The 25031-nt window shown below is 42.1% G+C and overlaps 1 protein-coding gene across 1 annotated transcript in view; it reads right to left on the bottom strand.

Annotated features, from left to right (window-relative positions):
- Positions 1-23901, bottom strand: part of LOC308291292 (inactive dipeptidyl peptidase 10) — a gene marked incomplete at both ends in the record, with an annotated part of 31417 nt that extends 7516 nt beyond the window's left edge. The window contains 15 exons of the mRNA XM_080733274.1: positions 988-1035; positions 1884-1975; positions 3363-3467; positions 3581-3622; positions 4213-4336; positions 4465-4562; positions 4640-4794; positions 5405-5525; positions 6080-6161; positions 7401-7453; positions 12784-12855; positions 14331-14425; positions 14613-14708; positions 15260-15374; positions 23863-23901. Of these exons, the coding sequence (XP_080589400.1) occupies positions 988-1035; positions 1884-1975; positions 3363-3467; positions 3581-3622; positions 4213-4336; positions 4465-4562; positions 4640-4794; positions 5405-5525; positions 6080-6161; positions 7401-7453; positions 12784-12855; positions 14331-14425; positions 14613-14708; positions 15260-15374; positions 23863-23901 (1337 nt within the window). The remainder of the gene's footprint in view (positions 1-987; positions 1036-1883; positions 1976-3362; positions 3468-3580; positions 3623-4212; positions 4337-4464; positions 4563-4639; positions 4795-5404; positions 5526-6079; positions 6162-7400; positions 7454-12783; positions 12856-14330; positions 14426-14612; positions 14709-15259; positions 15375-23862) is intronic.
- Between the last annotated feature and the right edge of the window lie 1130 nt (positions 23902-25031).

Below are 25031 nucleotides of genomic sequence, written 5' to 3' on the forward strand. Positions count from 1 at the left end.
ATAATGCCCATAGGATAGAAATGTGAGGCCATGAGCACATTTATCACAAGTGGCAGACAGTACCTTACGTCTCAGTGACTCATGCCTCAACAGCACAAAAGCTTCCAGTCTCTCTTGTAATGCATTAACTGGGCTGTGTGCCTGGAGCAGTGTGGAGAACTCTGGCAAGGATGGAAAGGCTTCATCTTCCGCAATAGATTTTTACCTCACACCTCAGTTGTTTTCAAAACTTTTTTAAATCACTTAGCATTCATTGTACTGATTTATTTTGTGTCGTAGCAGTTCAGCCATTCTCAGAGAATTGTTGAGAATTGTCGCACAACACAATAATGATTCTTGTGTGCTGTATGTCACATTTGTATAGTTACTGCAATCAGGGATATAATAAGGGACACTTAATTCATATAAAATTCTAAAATTCACAAACTGTATATTTCTTATATTTAAATTAATCCATCTCCAATCTAACGGCAAACTGTCCTTAATCCATCCTCACCCAGCTGTCCCCAAACCATCCCAGCTCTAAGGCTAATTAATGCCTTGCTCAAGGGTAATGGCAGGATTATGTTGCTAACATGCATTTCTTTGGTGTGAGAGAAAACCAGAGTTAGTGAAAGACACCTACTGTACATTAACACAGCGAGAATGCAAACTCCATAGAGAAAAGGTCCAAGGCAACCCATGACCCTCTTTATGTGATTTAACAAAACGAACCACTGAGCCAATGAGAACACCAATGAGCTACTAACTGTTCCAAAACCATCAGCCCCAAACCATTCAAAATGTATCCCAGACCCTTATCAGCCTTCCTCAAAACACCCACAAACTATTGTGAACTGTCCCATACCACCATAAGCGCCTTTCTCAAATCATCCCTAAACAGTCGGTAACTATAGTCCAAACCATTCACAAATGTTTCCAAACCACCCACAGCCTTCCCGATCTATCTGCCAAATTATTCCCAGTCTTCTCCAAATCAGCCCTTACCTGTAAAGATGTCTGCTGTGCCTCGATTCTTCTGTGCTCAAGAAATAGCTGTGTAAAAGGGTGGAAGGCCAGTTATTCAGTTATACACAAAGACGATTGCCCTTACATATATCTGATCCATAATAATTTCTTCATAAAAATAAATTAATTTATTCATAAACATTTACATCAAATGATGAATACTTCAATACTCCAAGCATCCATGATAGTGAATGTCTGAATATGACCAGCAGAGTTTAGTGTGTGTTTAGTGTGTGTGTGTGTGTGTGTGTGTGTGTGTGTGTGTGTGTGTGTGTGTGTGTGTGTGTGTGTGTGTGAGAGAGAGAGAGAGAGAGAGAGAGAGAGAGAGAGAGAGAGAGAGAGAGAGAGAGAGAGAGAGAGAGAGAGAGAGAGAGAGAAATTGCTTGGAGGCAAAGAGCCACCAAATGGGCTTTGGAACTGCAACCACCTCTGAACATGTGGTGTTCATGCCTCAAGCTGGGTGAAGGCGGAATTGGCAATTTTCTATGCTGGCTAAGACTAACTAATCTGGACTCCTAGTGTGTGTCATTTTCATTGCTTTACTCAGACGAGAGTAGAAGGGAAGACCTTTCACATGTTCTTTTCATAGAGATCAACGAGTAGAAGTTAAAATGGTTTTCTTAGTGTTTTGAGACTGAACGTTTTGAAATAGACCTTTTAATACATACTTCCTCCAACAATGTCATTTAAAAGTGCAGTGCGAAAGCTGCCATTTGCCAAATTTACATTTAGCTTGGAAAGATTCTAAGATAACTTTTAGCAACGTATCTGAATATGTTATTCACCCCTGCACATCTACATTCACTGCAAAGACCTACATAATAAAGTGCAATTCTGCACAGCTCCACACAGAGAGTATGACGGCTCTCACATACATTTTCCCGGCATCCATGTCTAGGGCACAGAGCAAGGTGACATCCCAGTTTCCAGATGTCAAGAAGCGAGGAGGGGCAGAGGGGGTGGCAGGCTGCGTTATATAGAAGCAGAGACAAGGAGGAATATAGAAACAGGCGAGTATGAAAAATAGAAATGCAGGCAGAAAATACGGCAGGTGTATCTGAGATGAAGTACAAAAATGTAGACATTTGATTGCCACTGAGGGAGTACAGAAAGGCTATTATACATCCTGTACTATAAAGAAATCGAGAGAGATGCCATGTCCCAAATAAGGTATGCAGTACTTTTGACTTTACTTTTGATTTCATTTATGTATTCCCGGGAAAGTGCATATTAATTAACATTTCAATCGATACACATGATTTCACGTAAATATGCTGGATTTAACTAACTTTAGCTAATTTCCATCCGTAGTACCACATACAAATACACAGTGACAACAAATAAAGAGAAAAAAAACAACATACAACTGCCTACAAATTCAAAGTATTAAAGTATTAATAAAGCCGGGGATCCAGTCATCAAAATGGGAGAGGACCTGTGATGTTCTGCCGCACTTTTTATTTCTGTTTTATCTATTAGTTCGGTCATTAAGGTCCACAGAATGAGAGGCCTGCTCTGCCAGAAACATCGCGAAAAAAAGTTATGGCCATTTGTATATTCACTGTCCCATTAACTCCACTAGAAATATTCAAAAAAGAAAAAAAATCTGCTTTAAGTAGCATGTGAGGGGTCAAACTAGGGGTTCTTAATCATTCTGAATCCATTGCAAGCATTTGTTTTGCATGAAAAACATTCCTTGTGCAAAATATTGGCCCGCAAAAACTGTGAAAAGTGGAAAAAAAGTGATGACTCATCACTTTTCACAGCTTCTCTCATTCTGTGGACGTTAATGACCAAACTAATAGATAAAACAGAAATAAAAAGTGCGGCAGAACATCACAGGTTCAACCCTATTCCTTGAGCTTTTGGGCATGTGGATCCCCGACTATGTATAGTCTAATACCTAGCCAATAGAAAAACAAAACCTATTTTGACACAGATTTAAAATGTATCAATGGTCACGTTTGAGACATTTTAAACATTATTTTTGTTGTGTTTTAAAACTACACAAGGTGGATCTTTCCCTTATTAGAGTGGCTGGGAGGCTATTCCATTGTAGGCTTCCCTTGAAGGAGAGGACATTCACTCTATCTACGGTGGACCGTAGACAGAGTGCATGTTTCATGAGAGTGCATGTTTCATGAGAGAAACCAAAATAAATGGGCAGAACTTGCTCTCATAATGAGTGATGTGGCCGAGAGTATGAATAAAGTAAACTTCTGGCTCTGTATTGTTAAGATTTGTAATAATTTTATATTACCGGTATGCGACCCTGTCGAAAGGTTAACAAGCAATTTAGTAGTAAACCATTCATGGACACAAGGGTGTAAAAGTTAATTGCCCTGAAAACTGACCTGTAGTGGGAGGCTGGCAATGTGATGGAACTCTCCACGGGCACCCTGTTTTGCTGGCAGAATCATATAAAACACAGAGCCATCAGCTGAAAACAATGGCACCTCCTGTTGAGCCAAAGAGACACATCACATCAAAACAGTAATCCAGGAAATATCCCATCTTGGGAGTCGGCCCAGAGGCAATAAATAGGTTTCTGGAGTCTGGAGTAAACACCTACCTGCCGTTGGTTTTGCATCAGATCCATGGCCATCTTGTGTTTCTGGGATGTAAATAATACATTATAGGGAAGTGTGTTGTTTTATCATTTATAAAGTACATTTTTATAAGCATTTTATAATGCCATATAAATAATGTTGTTTATGTTTTTATGTAAATTAATGCCGTAATTCGTCATGCTACAGTGTCACACAAAAGTAGCAGAAATAGCCGAGCTATGCGCTTTGAACTTGGAGATCGGCTGTTTTTGCTATTTTTGAATTTGAAACGTGAAAAGTAACAATTTTGGACATATGAGGATTCCATCCATCCCACAGCAACGAAAAATAACATTATGTTATTATTATATATAGTGCAAATATCATAAATATTTATCTGGTAATCTGTATTTAACCTGTCAGGACTGTAGGGGGCTAAGGGAGCAGGAATACTGCAGCACACGACTATACATTCCTCTCATGATGCAACTATTGACCTTATAATATTAATATTGCATGGCGAGGAGTGGGAGCTTAAGAAAATCAATCCTAGCTCACATAATGTGCCCGATTTGGAAAATTCTATTAAATCCACCTACTCTGGCAATGGGGGACCGGTTGGATTACTGAGGTGGAATGACTCACGACCTCTCACCTCTGAGCATGCCCCAGTGGTCGCCTCACACACGCAGAGCACTGATTGGTTCTGGGCACGATTCAGCCAGCGAACTGCAAGACGTGTGCTGCTGATCCAAGTCACCATGGAGATATAGTTGTCTCTAAAAGCATATACCAGAAAAGAGAGGAGAGGATGTTTGACACATATTACACAACACCTCTGACACACTGTAGCATTTTCTATTTTTTGTTTCTGCTAGTTGTTTTTGGGTTCTCCTTGAGGCAATACCTGGCCCTCAGGGAGTCAGGGGGAATCATCTCTAGAGTGTGTGCCGGGCCATACAGATTCACTACAAACAGACTGACTGATGGGACACTGGAGCCAGCCTAAGAAAAAGAGAATAAAATGATTTCATGCATTCATTGTTGAAGATTTGATGAATCGGTATGTAAACAGGTGTCACCTTGGGGTAAGGAAAGACCATATTGGAGGGATAGAGACCGCCTAAGAAATGAGGTATCTCCATCATAGGGGTGGCGGTATTGTTGATGGTGAGGTATGCCAGCCGGGCTCCGTCGACAGACCACCAATGGGCAGCATAGGTCAGGAGAACCTCCTCTGTTGGAAAAGTGACCAACATCTGTGAATTATTCATGTGTAAACACATACATCTACCAGTAGCTTTTAACAGCATTGCTGACATCATTCTTTGCCCAAACTCGATTAAACATGAATCCCTAAAAAATGTAAAGTGATTTAAAACAGAGGTTCTCAACCTGTGGGTCGGGACCCCCAGGGGGGGTCCCCAAATAATTTTGGGGGGTCCCCAGATGATTAGCTTAATGTGCAACATTGTTTTCTCACTCAACAGTAAACAAACCAACATAAAGTTTAAGTGTATAGAGAGTATCTGCACATTTCTAAATGGACAATTTAAGGACGTTTTAGAACCTCTAAATGGTTAAATTGTCAAATATTAGAGTCGGAAATTGTGAAAATTGCCGATCTGCATGCTCACAACGCCTCGTGACGTGAGGCGTTGTGAGCATGTAGATCTACTATTTTCACAATAGAACCGTGTTGTACAAAATGTAATGCCTCAACTCTTAGTGCTCGTCAGGGTGGGGCGGGTCCCCAGTTAAAACATCATTATTTTGGGGGTCGCAGACTGAAAAGGTTGAAAACCACTGATTTAAAAAGCTTCTGATGATGTGACGTCACTTCCTACCCTCATAGGTCCAGTCTGAGAGCCCGTTGACGACTTGTGGTTCCTGGCCTGTAGAGGTGATACGCACAGGTCTGCTAGTCACACCTGACTGGTAGTAGATATCCCCTTCAAAGACGTAAGCCTGGCATGACAGCGACACAAAGGGACAGCGCTAAATCCGTTATCAAAGACATAACAGCTGCAGGCTTCAATGTTGGCTGCCTCAATCATGCATCAGGCTCTGTCCAAGAATGAGTCATTGGCCGGCGCAGAGGAGCAAGTGAACGCAAATTTATACGCTGCGGATGAACTCATAGGCATAGCATGAAAAGAAAATCTCATTACAGAGACGATACATTATTAATTTAGGACAACCCTATTACAACACTATGATCACTTCTCTGCTCTCATTGCTTGAGGTCACCTCAAAATTGCAAAGACATAGTGCTGCACAAGAAACTCCAGAGAGTTACTATAAGACTCTGGATTTTACTTTATATTTATGAAAATTGCCACTACAAAGCAAAATCCTCTGTGTTATTTCATCCCTTTGTAAGAGCTTATACAAATGTAAATAACCAGTCCATGAGTTAAAAGAACATGGATGTACACAAGATTAACACAATATTGTATTGTGTAGTGCCAGTTTTGATTCTGTGGGACACATGCTTGCGTGTGAGAGAGTGCCAATCTTACCAGCTGGTTCCCCTGAGGTCCCCATGCTGCATACTGGAGCACTGCCTTCTCCCGCTCCGGTGGGTTAAGCTCCAGAAGATCCCTGGAACACATACAAAGCATTCGACATAAACCCTTCATTAGAGAAGAACTAACACTATTTAAACCCACTGGTAGATCAAGGGATAGAGGACCTCCAAGGTCTGTCCATGCTGTAGCCTTGAGCTTTGTTTAGAAAGAGAGTTTTTGAGGGGAGAAATTAAAAATAGAATGGACCAAGATGCAAGAGTGCAAAAACATGGAGACTGGCACTGGTTCATGCAATGGAGACACATTTCTCTTTCCATATTTCTAGCCTCACTTAGGAGCTTCCTTAGGGCAGGCAAATGTTTATTTCTACAAGGCATTCATTCTCAGGCAATTCATAGTGAAGGTTCTCCTGAAGTCACTTCAAAGAGATTCTTTGGCTTTCCTAAGAGATCAGGTTTAGTTTTATTAGTTTTCTATTTATCCACAACTACATCTACCACTGAGTGTCTCGCTGTTGTGATGCTGGCAATGAATCTCAGGCAGTGAATATACTCCTAGAGGTAGAGTACATTACAAACCTCCACACTGGCTACGGTATGCAGGGGCGTCACAAGGGGGGAAAGTGGAACTGAGTTACTAGGGCCCAAGGTGGAGGGGCCTGGAATTATTTTAGACTTTAAAAGCTCACAGTGCCGCGCTGCGAGCTTGTAGATCTGCTATTTTTGAAAAGTTCAAATGTGCAAATGTGCAAATCTTTGAATATATGTATTTTTTAAGCGAACATTTGTAACTTAAATTTTGCTTCTGGGGGGTCCCTGGAACAAAAGAATTTGAGATGGGGGTCCGTGGCCAAATACATTCAATAATTTTTGGGGGTCCTTCACATGAAAAGGTTTGAGCACCAATGACATACATAAACATAGGTTTTTCAAAAAAACATAGAAGGAATTGAAACATTCAAAGACTTGCACAAATCTTCCCAATTTTTAAAAAATAAGCTCGCAGCGTGGCACTCGGTGCTGCGCTGTGAGCTTGTATATCTGCTATTTTTCAATAGTTAAAGTACCCAGGGCCCAGAATGTGGTGCGACACCCCTGGTCATGTACAGTACATTATAAACCTCCAGGCTGGCTACGGTATGGCACCCAGAAATAAGAATGATAGAGTGGAATGTATGTTTGACAGAAACACGATGTTCTCATTCGATGAGGCACACTTGGAGGAGTTTTGGTCGGCCCGCGGTCCTGCTTGCATTGGCAGGGATCATGCCCGGTGGTGCAGCCCATGCATTGGCATTCATGGTTCTACCTACCCATTAGCCACACTGTAGATAGCATAGGAGGCTGTGAAGGACTGAGAGAATACCTGAAAAGAGGTAGAGGACATGGTGCACATATGGGTGCCACACTTAACCACTTTCCACCTGGTGAGCCTAATTTGGACATGTCATTGTTATTACAGGTGAAAAATATGATTCAAAATCAGGGGTCTTCAACAGGGGGACCGGGACCCCTATAGGGGGTCCTCAGAGTTACTACAGGGGGTCCTCCAAATCTTTGTGTGATAGAAACGTGTTTTTTCCCCCCTTTTTCATATTAACCACTTGAACCCTAGCGTCCATATTTTGAGAGCTTTAGCCAAAAATAGCAGATCGCTGCGAGGCATTGTGTAGATTGGCTATTTTTGGCAAAGAGCTTTGGAGGGGGAAAAGAGCAGACTAAGTACAGTGAAATGTCAAGTTTATCTGAAAACCCACATTAACATGAATCCAAAATATACTGATGATTGTGCTATCAAACAATGAAACTATGGAATCTCTGAAAAGGTTGTGGGGGTCCCTGCTTCAGCTCTCTCCTACTGAGGGGTCCTTGGTCTGAAAACGTTGAAGATCCCTGTTCAAAATAATAGTGAAAATAGCAGATCAACAAGTACACCGATGCTTTGTGAGACTGGGTGAGAGATTGGCTATTTCCGCTATTTTTGCACGACACCATCATAAGACAAAGTATAAAGTAGGGCTTAAGTGGTTAAGTGAGAACACGCTCAGTGAAACATTGCAGTAAGTTCACATGCATGCACGCACTTGCTCACAGGGCATAGAGACAGACATGCCTGTTTGTATGTGCACAGCGTACAGTACACAGACAAACAGGCACTTAGCACACACATCACAAATGAGGCAAATGTAACAAACCAAGCAAGGATTGCACTTAACCCGCTCTTATGGGTCATTAAACTCAGGCCAGCCACTTCATCCATCATATTTTATATGGTTATATGGTTTCATCTGTCAAATAATTTCTGTGATCAGGTCTGATTAATGAGAAGGTCCCTTTGTACAGAGTAAATGATGGGCTTAACACGCAAGTGATGTAATGTGTAGGTAATGTGTAGGAGAGGACGGGGACTAGGATATGCATTCTTATTAAATTATATAATTATAGCTAATATATTTCTCAATGACAGCAATCCACTGTGGCAGCTCTTCTCTGGCATAGGCAGTAGTAGCTCATTGAATGATTAAATTAACAACATGTTGGAGAGGAGTTAAGAATATAATCAGTGTGTGCGTGTATGTGTGTGCGTGCGTGCCTGCGCGTGTGTGTGTCCATATACCGGTATATGCAATTGATGATCACCATACTGTAGGTACTTGATGCATTCTAGTAATGCACATACAATGACTGTTATTGTACCTTTTTCAAGCAACCAGTTTACTTTGAAGCATGCTTTTTTTCCACTGGCCAGTAAGAACTCTTAGCCTCCAGAAAGCCAGTCCCTAAAGAAATTAAATGTCACATCTTCTATACAGCGTACTTAACAGTGAAATTGGATTTCTCTCTGTGCAGTGTGTCCCTGACTGTAAAATGCAGGGATGGAGCGAGGCAAAGGCAAAGCTGCAGGGACGTAAGAAGAGAACATTGTCGCTTTCTAACCAATTTTCAAACCTGATTGGAGAATGTAACTCCTCTACACAGCGGGTCATTGGCTCTGAGTATATGGTGGGGAATGTGGGTTAAAAAGGGAAGATGGCACTCAGGGGTGCAGCTAACACACAAACCAAAAAATCACACCCGTGTGAAGTGGAGCTGTGTGTGTGTGTGTGTGTGTGTGTGTGTGTGTGTGTGTGTGTGTGTGTGTGTGTGTGGATCATGTGTACCGGTTTTTGTGACATTTGAAGAAAATATGTAGGAAAAGGAGCAAAAAGTGTGTTTTGGAGAAAATTCAAGATGGCGGAAAATCTATCATGGCGCAAATGGGCGTGGCCTATATGGGGAGATGCGTCATGACCCAAGGAATCCAGGGAAAAAATAATTTTAATTTTCCGACCTACGGTTCAAGAGTTACAGGCCAAAACGTAAAGTGGGGTGTTATGGCGCCACCATGCGGCCAAATGACACAATTATTTTTTATTTAATCCTTGAAATCATTATGAACCTCCTCTCCAAGTCTTGAAACTCTAGCCCCTATGGTTTGCGAGAGACAAATAATTGAATGTGAGTTTTTGCAATTCCCATTATAAGTCAATGGGGAAAATTAATTCACTAATAAATTAATATCAATTAAACTATAGAACCTTTCTCTTAGAAAAGTAATAGCCCACGATTCCCGAGTAAGCCGGTCGATTTGACATATGGCGCGAGTGTGTGGTGGCAAAACTGTGGGACTAGTGGCGTGCCGAAGTTTAGGAAGTTCAGGCTACATACAGACACACAGACAGACACACACACAGACACACACACACACAGACCCACACGGCCACGTATAGGGAGCCTGTGCTTCACACAGCTCCAAAAACACAATAGCAATAGTGAGAAGAGATAAGGATCATTTGTGTCCTGCAGATAAGGAGGGAGCGAGTGAGAAAGATATAACGAAATAAACGAACAAACAAACTAGAGAGACACTGACAGTGAAGTTGAAGGCTAGAGTAATGGAAAGAGACAGTGTACCGGTATGTGTGCATGCGTGTGTTTATATGTGAAGGAGGTGTCTAGCAGAGGCAAAATACATTTTAATGTGGCTGCCAAGTACATGTCACAAATCATCCACTGTTGTGCTAGTGATGGTTACACTAGTTCCACAAAACCGTGCCACACCTCCCTCACCCAATCCATGGTGCCAACTCCAAGCAGGGGGAGGGTGGTATTTAACACTCTGAGGAAGACTGCGCGTTCACGCGGGACGCAGCGACAATGGACCCGTAAAGAGATTACAACTCCTCATGACCATACCTATTGGCTGGTGTTGTGAGCCACGGGACACACAATGTGGGATAATAGCATTGTTAGCTATCCCATTGTTACTGCCTCGCAGCCATTTCTCAACATTTCTACACTGGGCTGCTTCTTGATGCCGGCACCCAACTGTCACTGGCTGCAGTGTTCGTACAGACACATCACGGCTTGGCGTTTCACTTGTCCCTAAACTGCACTGTGTTGGCAGGTAGCTGTCTAACCATGCCACCACATCTTCCCAGGCCCCCACAGCTCTCTCTCTCCTTTATTTTATTCCACTTATTTCATTCTCTCTCTCTCTCACCCACCCACTCTCTCTCTCCGTCTTGCCCACTTGCCTGATTCACAAGAACTTTGAGGAGAGACCAAGAGTTCGCTTCTCCCCCTATAGGGATTCTGCCATCACGCGTTCCTATCCGCCTCCATCCCACCCTATACCTCACCTTTTTTTGGACCATAGGCTACCCCTTATAAAAATCAATTTATTTTCATTTTCACCTCCCCAGGCACTCACCCTCTCTAAAGCCCCCAGAGCTAATAGGAAAATCCAGGGAGGCTTTTTAACTTACTCACAGCTCACTCACCAATTTATCTCCGCTGCGGTACTCACATTTTAGTGTCGGCATCATTCTTTTATACGCATTTTGATTGATTTCTATTGGACAGGGTATCTAAGGCCAACTATGGCATACCGCACCCCCCTCCACACAGACACACAGGTTTGTTTTGCCGTACACTCTCCCTATCTCATTCTCTGCCATTCTCAGCAGCGTGCCTCTTCTCTTCCTGATGAGGAGGCCTGCGCTTGCTGCAAACTGCTTCAGTCAGCAGAAAACCCCCAGAGATAGAGGAGCAAAGAAATGTGTGGGAGAGAGAGGAAGAATGAGAGAGAGCAGGATCCAGGGAGAGGGAGGAAGACAGCACACGGATGAGAGGAATATCCCCACTCCCCACCCCCACATGTGAACACATACATAAACATACACAGTTACACAGCACAAGTAGTTATACATAAACATGCAGGTGACGCGCTCGCTGTTGTTGTTGATGATTCGGAGTCACGCTGAGCATAACGATCAGGACAGGCTATCCTGCTGATAATGTAGCAAATATGCAAATGAGGAGTCTTAAATCACCCGACCCTACCCACAGATAAAGGGCAAAGATCTGAAACCATCTCTCCACACGGCTCAGAGAACGCGATACATGGTGCAAATAATGATATCAGGCTCTAAATAATTCAGCCAGGATGATTCTGCTGTGATAATAATGAAAGCTTTGACACAGCAACAGGCTCATCCTCCCACACACCCAGTGTCTCTAAGAGAATATGATGCAGATGATGATTGGAGCTAAAGCAGGTACTTCAAATGCAGAAAAAAAACATACAGTATGGACCCAGAGAGTGGATGCTAAACAACAGGCAAAATCTATGCAGAAATTTTGAATATATAAGAAAACAAATGCTGCAGGCTACCCTCATTATTGAACAGTATACCTCTATATTTTGCCCCTTGAGGTAAAAGCAACTATTTATTACAAGCATGCAGGTATTTACAGAGCGAGGGGGTTAGTGCGGGGAAGGCTGTATGGATTGGAACTGCAACACAGAGTGGAAATATAATAGTCATTTGTTTGTTTGTTTGTTTGTTTGTTTCATCTACACCACTGACATGTGTAAAGGCTTGACTCACACTACCTGCAATCGTACATTTGACTCTCGTAAGTGCCTCATTAAAATTCCCCAGCGAGACAGCAGGGTGATTTCATTACCACAGCTCCAACTTTACAGTTCCACTCCATCCCCGCATCGTCAGCCCCTGTCCGCACAACCTACATCAAACTGATCACTCCCCCTTAGTTTTCCTCTACCTCATGCAACCTGCTCCATCAGCCACTTTAAATATTCAATCCCCCATATGTTTTCCCAGTCATTTGGCCTGCCTGTGTTACAGAGTCACGGACTGCTGCAGTAGCAGAATCAGTCTCCCTCTCCATCTCTCCCTCTCTCTCTCTCCCTCTCTCCCTCTCCCTCTCCCTCTCTCTCCCTCTCTCTCTCTCTCTCTCTCCCTCTCTCTCTCTCCCTCTCTCTCTCTCCCTCTCTCTCTCTCTCTCTCTCTCTCTCTCTCTCTCTCTGTTCCAGCCAGCCTCTGTAGTTTCTTGCAGGTCCCCCTCGTTTAATTCAGACGGTGTATGAATCAATTAGAATGCATGTCACTGTTCTTTCTAAGACACAAGTGGCTATAACAAGACATGTTCATGGTTGGGAGCAGAAACAGGGTCGGGCTGCCTTTGAAATTGGGGTGTGATTCATGATGCCTAGGTTCTCTTGAGGCTGAAGGCTGGACAGGTAATTTTGGCTTAGTTCAAAGTCGACTTATGGCCGACCTTCCTTTTTACCTGCTTATGTGTAGTGGCAGCAAATCTTTTGGGGCCATACATTCAAGCAAAACTTACCGGTTGGGTGTTGTACGCCAGGAGGACAAACCTCTTGTCTGCAGACACGTGGAATTTAGTAGAGGTCAGGTCCTTGTGAAGAACACAGAAAGAAATAATTAATCAACCACTTAAACACTATTATACTTAGCCGACCGGGGTTCCCCAGGGCTCTATACTTGGTCCGCTCCTTTGAAAATAGTGTTTGTGACACGTATACGGTATGTGAGTAGGTGCACTGAAATGTTGGTGTTGCATACTGTATATATACAGTGTCTAAGTGTAGAAATATTCTATAAAGCAAAAAACAGTGCCAATAGAGTATTCTGACAATTTAATTGGAATTGCATCTCCCATGGTTACTGAGGTAGGATATGTTGCAGCCAGAGGGAAATAGACAGAAAAAAGAATATACAGAAAAATATAAATGGGAGAATACATTTGCAACCGGGGATACCGTATATATAAGACTAATGCTGCAGAGATGTTAGACCAAATGATAACTCAGGAGACACTAAAGAGGAGAGACATCTTTCCAACCTGACAACATGCAACCCTGTGCCTAGGCAGTGACCCACATAACTGTCAGTGACGTGCAGAGGCAGCATTCAAAATGACGCCCTTGCTTGGAAAATCTCTCCAAAGCCACATGTTGGGAGCCCAGAAGGAAAAGGGCAAAAAAAGCAGGGCTGATATCATCACTCAGCTGCAGGGGCGTCACAAAGGGGGGGGGGGGGGGGGACTGAGTTACTAAGGCCCAAGGTGGAGGGGCCTGGAATTATTTTATACTTTAGCTATTGAAAAATAGCAGATATACAAGCTCACAGCGCAGCACCGAGTGCCACGCTGCGAGCTTGTAGATCTGCTATTTTTGAAAAGTCGTGAAAATGTGTGCAAATATACCGGTATGTATTTTTTAAGCGAACATTTGTAACTCAAATTTTGCTTCTGGGGGGGTCCCTGGAACTAAATATTTTGAGATGGGGGTCCGTGGCCAAATACATATCATTTTGGGGGTCCTTCACATGAAAAAGTTTGAGCACCACTGACATAGATACATAGGTTTTTCAAAAAACCTTAGAAGGATTTGAAACGTTCAAAGACACATTTTCACGATTTTTCAAAAATAGCAGATCTGCAAGCTCGCAGCGCGGCACCCGGTGCCACGCTGTGAGTTTGTATATCTGCTATTTTTCAATAGTTAAAGTACCCAGGGCCCAGAATTTGGTGCGACACTCCTGCTCAGCTGATGCATTTCCTATTCTCAATAGTCTAAATTCACTCTGCATGTGGAAGCACCTCTCTAATGACCATTTGTCCAGCTGTCCACATATACGAGTCAATCAATACTGAGAACTGTTCTTTTACCTCAGAGTTTGCACGGATCTAAAGCAAAGGTATTACACATTTATTATTTAATTTTATGACCGTGTTGTTCGCCAAAAATACCTTATTTCCTAACCAAAAACAAAACGCATTGCGGCGTGTTTTTACCGTGAAGCTGCTGCTACTTTCGGTGAGAACGATATAAAAAAAAGGATCCAAATAAAAAAGAGGTTGTGTCTCACCAGGGTGCTGTTGTCCAGCAGGGTGCCAGTGAGGTTGTTGTGCAGGCTGTATGAAAGGATGTGTCCCTCTCTGGTGCGCAAAGCCACTTCATTGTCTGACGGGGACAAGACAGATCGGTGTTATTATTACGCTTCTGACACACATCCACAGGGACAACATTCAGTTAATAATACCTCTGCTCATCTGAGGCTTAGGTTTCAGGTGAGACCATTAAATTGGATTCACACTGACAAGCATGCTGTTGTTTGGAGGGGTGGGGGATGTGAGCACAGGCTCTTTACCATTCAGCCATGTCACGCGGGGGTCATGAACTTTGAAATCCTCACTCTCCAGGTCCTCCATGGTGAGACGGGAACGGAGTAACAGATGAGATTCATCTTTGGTAAGGTGAAAGAGAAAACAGTCCTGAGCGTCGTTTTTCACCAGAAAGTAAGGACTATTTCCGTAAAGCCAAAGCATTGCTGTTATCAATGTACATGTCATAATGTTGAATGCTACAGTCCTGTTGGTACTATATCGTCGTTGTCGGGTGGAAACCTTGTATGTCCAAAAGCGTTTTGTATTTATCATTTGAAAAATGAAGTAAACTAGTGAAAACAGCCGATCTACAAGCACACAACGCCTCGCAACACGAGGCGTTGTGTGATTGTAGATCAGCTGTTTTCACTACTTTTCTGCGACGGCCTTGTATGATGAAGCAGGGCTTTACTTTGCAAAAGAACGTACACATTTAAAACTTGGAGATACAAGGTTTCTGCCCGACAGCGACGATATTTATCATCCAGCTGCATTATATTTCCTTGAAACCATCTAGGTTTCTTTCAACCAGTATACCAGATGTCTTTCTGCTAACATCACTCCACACATCTTTTGTTCTTTAATTCTTCTATTCTATCTTTTTCCCCCTGCTTCAATATTTTCGTCTTACCAGGGGTCAGCATGAAGACGGACAGTATAACCAGTGACATGACAGCCACTATCACCACCATGGCGATCCCTATGCCCTTCCAGTTCCGCGGTGGACCACTTGCACTGCTCATGTCCTGACAAAATAACAGAACACAAGATTACACACAGCCACACACATGAAAGCGTCCCACATATACATGTATACTGTAAGTATGTGTGAGCGCGCGTGAGCACAGCCGAGGGAGAGAACATTAGTGCTGCATCATTTCCACGCTTCAGTCGGGAATCTCCTCTGTGACAGGCGCATCAGTACTGTAAGCCTCCGAGGGATTGAGAGACCAGTTTTTCGCTTCCACAGAAATTGACTCGTTTGCCTATTAAGTCCAGCATAAGAACATTCGACAATGAGACATTTTACCTTTAATTGCACACTGTGTTTTCTTTTTCCCCCCTGATTCATACAATAATTTCTCCCACAGTTGCCTCATTTCACCTGTTTAATACTGTCTACCGGTAGAGTGGCAGGGAATGAAGGGATGGACACAATTACCTTGAAACTTGAAAAGTGCTTATAATATATGCCTCGGCTCTGAGAAAAAGCCTTTGTCATAAAGTTGTGTGGAAAGAGATGAGCTAAGCTGATATAGAAAGTTCTTGATATTACCGTGAAAATAAGCACAAAAAAGGGGGGGAGATAATATTATACAAAGTATAATGTAAGCTGCAGTTTCAGTCAGCAGAGGAGAAAAGATGCAATCTCTATATTTCTTTGTATCATCAAAGGGAAGAGATGGTATGAGATTCGTACAGCATCACTCGCAGTTAAACAGGATTGTGTCCCAGTCCCGGGCGGCGCTCCTCTCACTCATAATGAGACGCCACTACGGCTGGGGCCTCACGCCCACTGGAGTGTGAGAGCTCAATCACAGAGCAGCCATAAAGCTCAACCTTCATTATGGATCTGTTCTCACAGCCTTGCCTGCCCCTTCACCTTCCTCTGAGAGTAGAAAAGGAGGGGACAATCTATGGACCTCGCCGGGTCAACAGATTGCTGTGCCCCGGTTTCCCTCGGTGACACCAACTGTCTCTGGATCACAGCTATTCTATTACATTGTTGCCGACAAATATATGCGTACAAATGTTGGCATGAACTTGAATGCACTCCTATGCCCCTGATCATATGACATGAAGCCCTTAACCTCAAGCCGTAGGTGGATTGATAAAAACATGAACATAATGAGTAATGACATTTACAGTAATGATATTTGGGTAAGGTGACCAAATATTCAGCCTCTCAAACCGGGACCCTTAAATCAAATGTAATCAATGTGCACGTTCGTCGTATACACGTGTGGACATTCATGCACGCGCACATGCACACCATACCTGTAGGTGTTGCATACAGGCAATTACTGATTGACAACTGATTTACTTATTTCAGTGTTGAATTCATACAGGCAATGCTTTTATTCAATGTTTTCTGATAATTGAGCATGTTTACATGAAAAGAACATGATAAACGTTTTGAAACCACTGAAAACAACTATTGTTATTTAAATTCTGGCTAAACCGGGACGAAATTGAAAACAGGAACATATCAGTGTTTTAGAGATATTTGTCGGGAGACTCGGGACACAGGACACCCAGCTTGAAACCGGGACAATCCAGGCCAAATTGGGACGTCTAGTTACCCTATATTTCACTAGCTAACAAGAAACACACCATGAAGGTTTAAGGGTTTTAATGAAGTAGAGGCAGATAAATAAGGAGCAATGATCGATGAGCAGACACGGATCAATGGTGAAAACAATAATGAAATCGATCGATAATAATGAATCAATCAATGATGAAGCAATACTGGAAAGGGAGGATTGGGGAGGGTGTAGGTTCCGGGGATGGTCGCTGACCCTGGAGTCTTTGGGGTAGGGGTCGTATAGCGTAATCGTCTGCACCGTCAGCGGCGACGTGGATTGAACCCCCCGGCAGGAACCTTGTTGCTTGTCGGGCCTCATACGAAAAAGCAAGAGCTACAAAAAAGCAGGAGGCGAAAAAGCAAGAGGGGTTCAGGGAAGTTAGAGTGAGGATAAATAGAGCTAGGTAGATGACTAGGGGGCGGAGCTAAGGGCCAGGTAGGCCAGGTAGGTGGCGTGAGAGCAGGTAGGTGGAGAGGGGGTGGAGTCATGGTGTGTTTCTCTCTCTCCTGAACTTCTGTTGTTCCAACACCATTTATATATCAGAAAACACATCACAACCAACGTGGTGCTGAATTGTTTAGCAATTTGTAATAGCGTTTTTCAAATCTTAACAATAGTATATAATATAAAATTGAATTTCCACAAGGTAGAGTGACAATGAATACAATATATTTATTTAACAACAAAATTGTGAGCTCAGTTGGACAAGAATAGGCAAAGGAGTGTCTACTAGACAGTGTCTATAGATACAGGTCTATTCTTACAGAAGTCTTCCATATATGGACTATGATGACGTCGGAGCAAGCATGGAGCAACTGTCCGGTTGGACAGCTGCTGTCGAGTCAGTCTTTAACTTAAACATTAGTGAAGAGTGACACTTTGACAGGTTTATACAAATCTATTACAAATTGCATAGTCAAAGGTTAATACAATTCCTGAAACAGCACTCAGACAGACGAGGCACTGGCATTCATGTCTTGTCAAATCACATTAAACACTTACAGTAAACCCCATATTGTTGACTGGAGTCCCTCAGGGCTTTATACCAGTTTAGTTTCTGTTGTCTGTTATTGTGGGGAAAGCTTTTGCTGAAAATAGCCGATTGACAAGCTCACAAACGCATCACAACACAACGCATTGTGAGCATGTCGCTGTTACAATACGGATAGCGGGGTTTAAGTGGTTAGGCTTGATGAGACGTTTCTCCATTTCTTGTCTTCCTCAATAATCCTCAATGTGCCTTTTCACAACTCCAGGCACCCAGCGGAGAAGAACATCCACACCTGTGACTTTGAAGCTGTGGGGATTTACTTTCAACCTGAGGAATTTGTTCAAGACAGACAAGAGCCCAGTAATATATATCGACTGGTCTTCAGCATGGGATGTTGGCCAAAGTCTCGTCTTTAATAGATCTCCCTGGCTGCAGCTTCATAACGTGTTCACATTAAGAACCACAGCCAGCTGTGCCTGCAGAGGCATCTTCTAAGTAATGTTTCAACTGAACTCCCAGCAGTGTAGACAAGAGCTAGGCAGGCGATTGATGTGCCAGGCTCTCTGTATATACTGTCCTTCTTTATAACACTGGGTTTTATCTCATTCGCTCACCCAGTTACCGCACAATCTCTCTAGTGCTGAGGCCTGCCACGAATCACGATTCTTCCATCTGATAAGGTTATGTAAGGTATTCTATGCAGCCATGGGGAGAGTATCACACGTTGTAATGCATTCTGTGACAAATGACAATAGATTGTACCAACTACATTTTCACTTTGATTGAACTTGGTAAAGAGTTTGGTGGAAGTGGAACCGCAAATACAAATACACAACTCAGAGACTACCCAAGCAATTTCTATGCATATTAAATGTTTAATATTGCCTGCCTCCACAGGGACAGGCCATTTTGTAAGCTACGGTTTAAACAGGAAAATTACAATGCCTACTTCAAATACCAGAAAAATCGGATTCACTCTCTACATGAAAACACCATGCCAGATCCTTCACAACTCTCAGCCCTAATGGAGCCCATAGCAGACGGGGGGATATCGTAAATGAAATCCCTCCACTTGGCTGATTCTGCCACAGACACTGTTTTCATTTCTGACTCCTGCCTATAATTACAGTGTGCAACATCAGTGCTGAAATATCCTTCCTAATAGGAGGCACGGCAGCTCAGCTCCCATTGCTCCCCTGTGCACAGAAATTAGACTACACTTCCAATTAAGGTCATATCGTTGTAAGATAGGGAGAGCCCTGCTCTGGTGGAACGGGGAGCTTTGTCACACTTACAAATGAGGCATAGATACGAGGAGCAGAGTCCCTGGTGTGAATACAACAGAGCAAGCGACACAATGCATGTAGGAATCCAAAGCCTAATAAATTATACTTTGTGGAGTGGCCGAGACACTTAATTGCCAAAAAATAACAGATTTTCAGATGAAAAACGCAATGCACATAATATTGCACAAACTGCTGGCACAGGTGAACAGATGAAGAATTGGGCTTTGTGACAGTAAGAGCTTGTCTCAGTCAGCAACCTGATGGACAAGTGAATATATCTCATAGCAGGTTTTTTGCTGAGCTAGATCAAAAATGAATCACAGATAGATCTTCCTTTGTAAAATGTCTATCCCAATGCAGACTGCTTGATCCAATAAGCCTTAGGAGGAGGTCTTGATGAGGTGTCAACCAAGCACAAAAGGGGAACAAGAATGTGAAATAAAGCTCTATGTTTATGGATAACTCTTTCTCAAAAGGAATCCCTTGACAGAGACTCTCACTAACATTAGCTCAACGGAATCGCATAGATAGCAAGGGAGCTCTCACCCTTTCCAAAAGAGATTGGGCACTCAGCCAAATGAGAGGATCGATAAGGTGTGCAGTTGAACGGGAAACAATTAATACTAGTAATGCAGCATGAAAAGGGGACATGGATATACATGGTCATTGAAGAGGATTCTTTTCAGTGTGCTTAGGAATGTGTATGACTATGATGTATGACACTCCCTGGCCAAACACAAAGACTCTACCCATTTTGGGGAAAAAACAAGACAAGATAAAGCATGGCAACAGCAGTGATAATAAGCCGATTGCGGTGCATCTTGAGAAGGAGCTTATTGAAAGTCCTTTAACACAGATGTGAAAGTTTGGCAATGTCCATCCTAATCGTCCATCTGAAAGTGTGCCAACCCATCCAGGAGTCAGTACTGTATTCAAAAGTCAGACTCTGTAACAGAGGTAATAACTTTAAATGTTCGTATATGATCAGAACCCTACTCCAAATTAAACACGCACAAAATGAAAATGAAATATTGTACTGCCTTTTCGTAAACAAAGTGCACAAAATCAAACACGTCTAGTGTATTGATTACGTTCCGGCATAATAAAAGCAACCACACCAAATGCAATTACTCAAACTACACACTGTGCACAATACAACTTCCAAGCAGTGCTAGAATTCATAAATTACACTCAGGAGACATCCTTAACTCCATCTTTTCTGTTGTTGAGGCGAGGAGAATCCCACAATAAATCATTCCACAAGGAATCAGGGAACCAATGAAGCCATACTGTTCAGAGATGCTGATCTGCATACAGTACCTCTCTAGTCTAAACCACTTCAAACAAGCAATGATATTTACACTATGATGCTGGATATTGGTAAAATAAAACCTACTGTATAGTGACTATTGGCATATACAGTACATATATCCTTACAGCCACAAACAAATTTTAATTATTCATTACATTTGCTCACAAGAGACTGTATATTAGCAAGTATTTCTTCCCTTGAATATGTATTGACCTGTAAATATCTCCCTTTGCCTAATTTAAAATGGAGTTTACTATTGGTGAAGACTGTGGTGTCTGCTTGGTTTGAATAGCCTAGCTGTTAACCAACTTGCCCAAGTCAATTATTTACCACCAGCCTGATATTGATTTATATCTTGGTTGTCACATCCACAGATTCCACATGAATTATGGTGCTCCTACCACCGTGTCACCAGTCACCACCACTGTTCCCTTTCTCTTCTTCCACACTAAAAAAAGTAGGTGATGAAGATACTGAATGGGACCAAGCGGGCACATTTCATGCCCTCAAGACTAATGTCAGACAATGCCGCACAAGCCTCAGTCAAATGAAAAAAGGAAAAAAGAAGGAGACAAAAAAAGAAACCATGCTATAGCCTCCTCTGCTGCAAGGCTGTCCTACTGTCTCTTTCTTTTCATGCCTCCCATCACGCATTAGCAAATTATAGTACAAAAAGGCTTCTTTATGGGGAAGCCTATTCGCAACATGTCCCGCTTCTGACTGTGGTCGAGTTTATGCCTTGGGAAACTGGCAATGTCTGTGAAACATGCAGTATGTGGGTGAGATATGCAAAACATGGCAGAGAGTTGCAGTGAAATATGACAAATAAGAATATGTTCTACAGTCTCTCTACAATAATTATCACATATAAAATAAAATACACTAAACAAAATAAGTTCACTGACTGTGTAATATTGAAATCAGATGTGAACTTGACCAAAGAAATCTCAAATAATTTAACTATTTTTCCTACATATGAATTCTAGGGTTTCCAGATAGTAAATTGTGATTGTTCTGTCAATCACAAAATAATTATTATAGATTATAGATTATGGAATAACAATTAATTTTGTTTCTGTTCCACAATTCAATAACACCATCATAACATGTGGCTAAAATCCCTAGCAACCAACAAGCCCACATGGTCTGCTGCATATATTCAATATTCATCAGCTCGGCTGAATGGGGCTAAAATCCCAAATATAACAGACAAGTAGTAGCAACCCATGAGACCATTTGATTCGCTGCATATATTCATCAGCACAAATACACCTGTAAATTAGGAACAGAATCCTGAAGAAGAAAGCACTTATTGAAAAGAAGCAAATGGGGTTTGCCTCATTAATTGCTAGACTCAGTAAAGGGTATTGATTGGAGAAAAGTCCTTAAGACAGTGCGACATTTGCAGGTAATGGATTGTCTATTGTCTGTTAAGCGTACAGCTTCATATGGTCTTCTTACAGAGATTTCTGCTGCAGGATAAATAATACTCTTGCTTCAGACAATTTCACATCTGTGATATTACCATGTCAAAGTCTTAGTGCAAAATATAAGAGATATTGTTTGTCACACACTATCCACACTATCAAGCAATATTGTGGACATTGTTAAATGATATATAAAAAGGGGAACAAGAATGTTTCCCAAGAATATATATATGTATATATATATATATATATATTAGGGCTGGGACTTTAACTGATTAATTGCGATTAATTAATTACCGAAAATTAACGCAATTACAAAAATTAACGCATTTTAATCACACTTAGTTTTTGCACCACAGAACCTTCAGTTTCGGGCATACCGATCATAGCGATGCACCAACCAAGAAGAGACAACAAACGCAAAGGGAGAAGTAGACGATCAGAGCGCTTTGCTTGGCCCCGTGGAATGCGAAATTTAGATCTAAAAAACTCACTCGTTGATTCACTCATACAACAAAATGTGTTTTACTTGAAAAAATATGCTTTTCAGGTCAAATATCGATGTGCGATTAAAATGTGATTAATTGCGATTAATTAATCACAGAGCCTGTAATTAATTAGATTAAAAGTTTTAATCGCATCCCAGCCCTAATATATAGACTATATACTAACTACAGTAAATGCATATGTAGGCTACAGTAGTCTATATCAAGCCAAACAGGCTACATGATTTATGGATTAGTCATCTGTCGGATTTTAAACTTGATCCATCCAGTAGATAGCCTATGTTATGATGATGATCAGCTAGCCTTTGATATTTTCTATCATTTATAGCCTACAGTTTATGGGTCCATTTGTACACGCTGAGTTATAAATGGCCAAATCAACACTGAGGATCAAGTTATAATAGCCCTAATCAGAATCGACTTTCATTGTCACATCACAGGTTTACAGGTGTAAAGAAGTGGGTGACATTCATTTTTGTGCAAGCTCAGCCTCCATCTGTTGTTATTTTCAAAGGGGGGGAAAAAAGGGGGGGGGGGGGGGGGGTGGCGGCAGGAAGAACAAGAAGAGAAAGAAAATGATCTACATACTATACACATATAATATAGTATATATCATATCAGCAAGCATACATATGTATTAACACAGTGACAGTTGTTCTGCATGGCAGAGTGATATATGCAAAGACATGCATTTGGAACCTCGTTCAGTTTGTTAGAAATTGTAGGCTGTAAAGGTTATGTTAGATATCTATCCAAACAATGCGGATGAGTCTGTGGCGAAATCTAGTCAGGATCAATGAAAAAAATGTGTAGGCAAGGAACTGCATGGGGGGAGATAATCGTTGATCTGTCTATAGTACCAAAACAACAGTATAATAAATCATAACACCGCAGGATGTCATTTTGAGCCGTCTTTTTAACACGCAGTCGGCTGATATGTCAGCTTCTCATCAGATTAGGGAGATAATAAGAACAAGTGTCAAACAAGAGTGGAGGGGACTGCACGTCGAGTTAGTTAGTAGGCTACTATCACTGCAAACACTGCAGTGCACAAAGTCATCTCTGTCCAGGAGGTGGTCATTGACTGAAAAGTCTGAATGGACTGCAAGAGGTTTTGGCAATCTAAAATATAGGTTACAATGATTGATTTTATGCAGATATGAGAGATTCCAGGCTAAGAACACCAATCCACCTATTTCACTCGCACGCACACACACACACACACGCACGCACGCACCGCACGCACGCACGCACACACACACACACACACACACACACACACACACACACACACACACACACACACACACACACACATGCTTATGAACTAAAACGCAAAGCGCATTTGGAATCTGAGAAGCTGGTGGGGGGAAAAGGTAATAATAAAAAAAAAAGATAATACATACCAGCTCCGTGGTCACGTTCTGTTGAGTTGTGGCAATCATTGCGCCCCGACCGCAACAAGCACCACCTTTACAATTACAAACCGTTCGACAGAAAGCTACAGCACAGCCTCCTGTTACTGCATGCTCCGCTTTGGCAAGTTGTGGCTTTGTGCTTGGTTCTGGTGGGCTAGTGATCTCTCTCTCCCTCTCCCTCTCCCTCCCTCTCTCTCTCTCTCTCTCTCTCTCTCTCTTTCCCTCTCCCTTTCTCTCTCCCTTTCCCTTTCTCCCTCTCTCTCTCTCTCTCTCTCTCTCTCTCTCTCTCTCTCTCTCTCCCTCTGCGTGTGAGCGTGTGCTTTTCGTTCATTCAACCGCCTAATTCCAATCCATACCATATAGCCTATTGATTACCTCGCTTGGAGATTTGGAGGCAAACTCATCTGTTTAGCAATCAGTCAATATGGCAAAAAATCCAAAAAGTCCTATACACACACACACACACACACACACACACACACACACACACACACACACACACATACATACATATATATATATATATATATATATATATATATATATATATATATATATATATATATATATATATATATATATATATAGGTCTATATATAGGCCTATATATAGCCTATATTATACCTATCTACCTTGACCTTGAGGGGCTTCCAGGTGGTCTCCAGTTAAATGATGGAGAGTTGGTAACCAAAGGACCCTTATAGATCTTTAACCCTTGAGTGCGGTTAGGGTCCTTTTGGTTTTCATTTTACGCTCTCAGTTCAAGCTATATATCATCAAATGGTGGTCTGTGCCTCAAATCCCAGATAAATATAATTCACCATGATATGAAAAGGGTTGAAAACCAGTGGTATGAATAATATAGGTCTACTGTAACAAACAGCAGTGCAAATAACTTGATGAACAAACATCTCCCATCTCATGTGTTGCATCGTTCAAAGCCACTTTCTTGTTTCTTCCTCTTGGGGGCCCTATTCTGCTGCTGGCGCTGCCGAGGCGACGTAACCTGCGTCACCACGTAAGCTGTTCATTCATTGGTCGAAACGGCTACATTTGAAATGCAACGCGCTCGACTCCAGAGTTCTGAATGACTTCCTGTCTGTGAGAGTCACTCAAAGCAACAACAAAGTCAACATTACTAGATTGAACACAACCAC

This window comes from Nannobrachium achirus (genome assembly GCF_963921795.1).
Source record: "Nannobrachium achirus genome assembly, chromosome: 9".
Taxonomy (NCBI): domain Eukaryota; kingdom Metazoa; phylum Chordata; class Actinopteri; order Myctophiformes; family Myctophidae; genus Nannobrachium; species Nannobrachium achirus.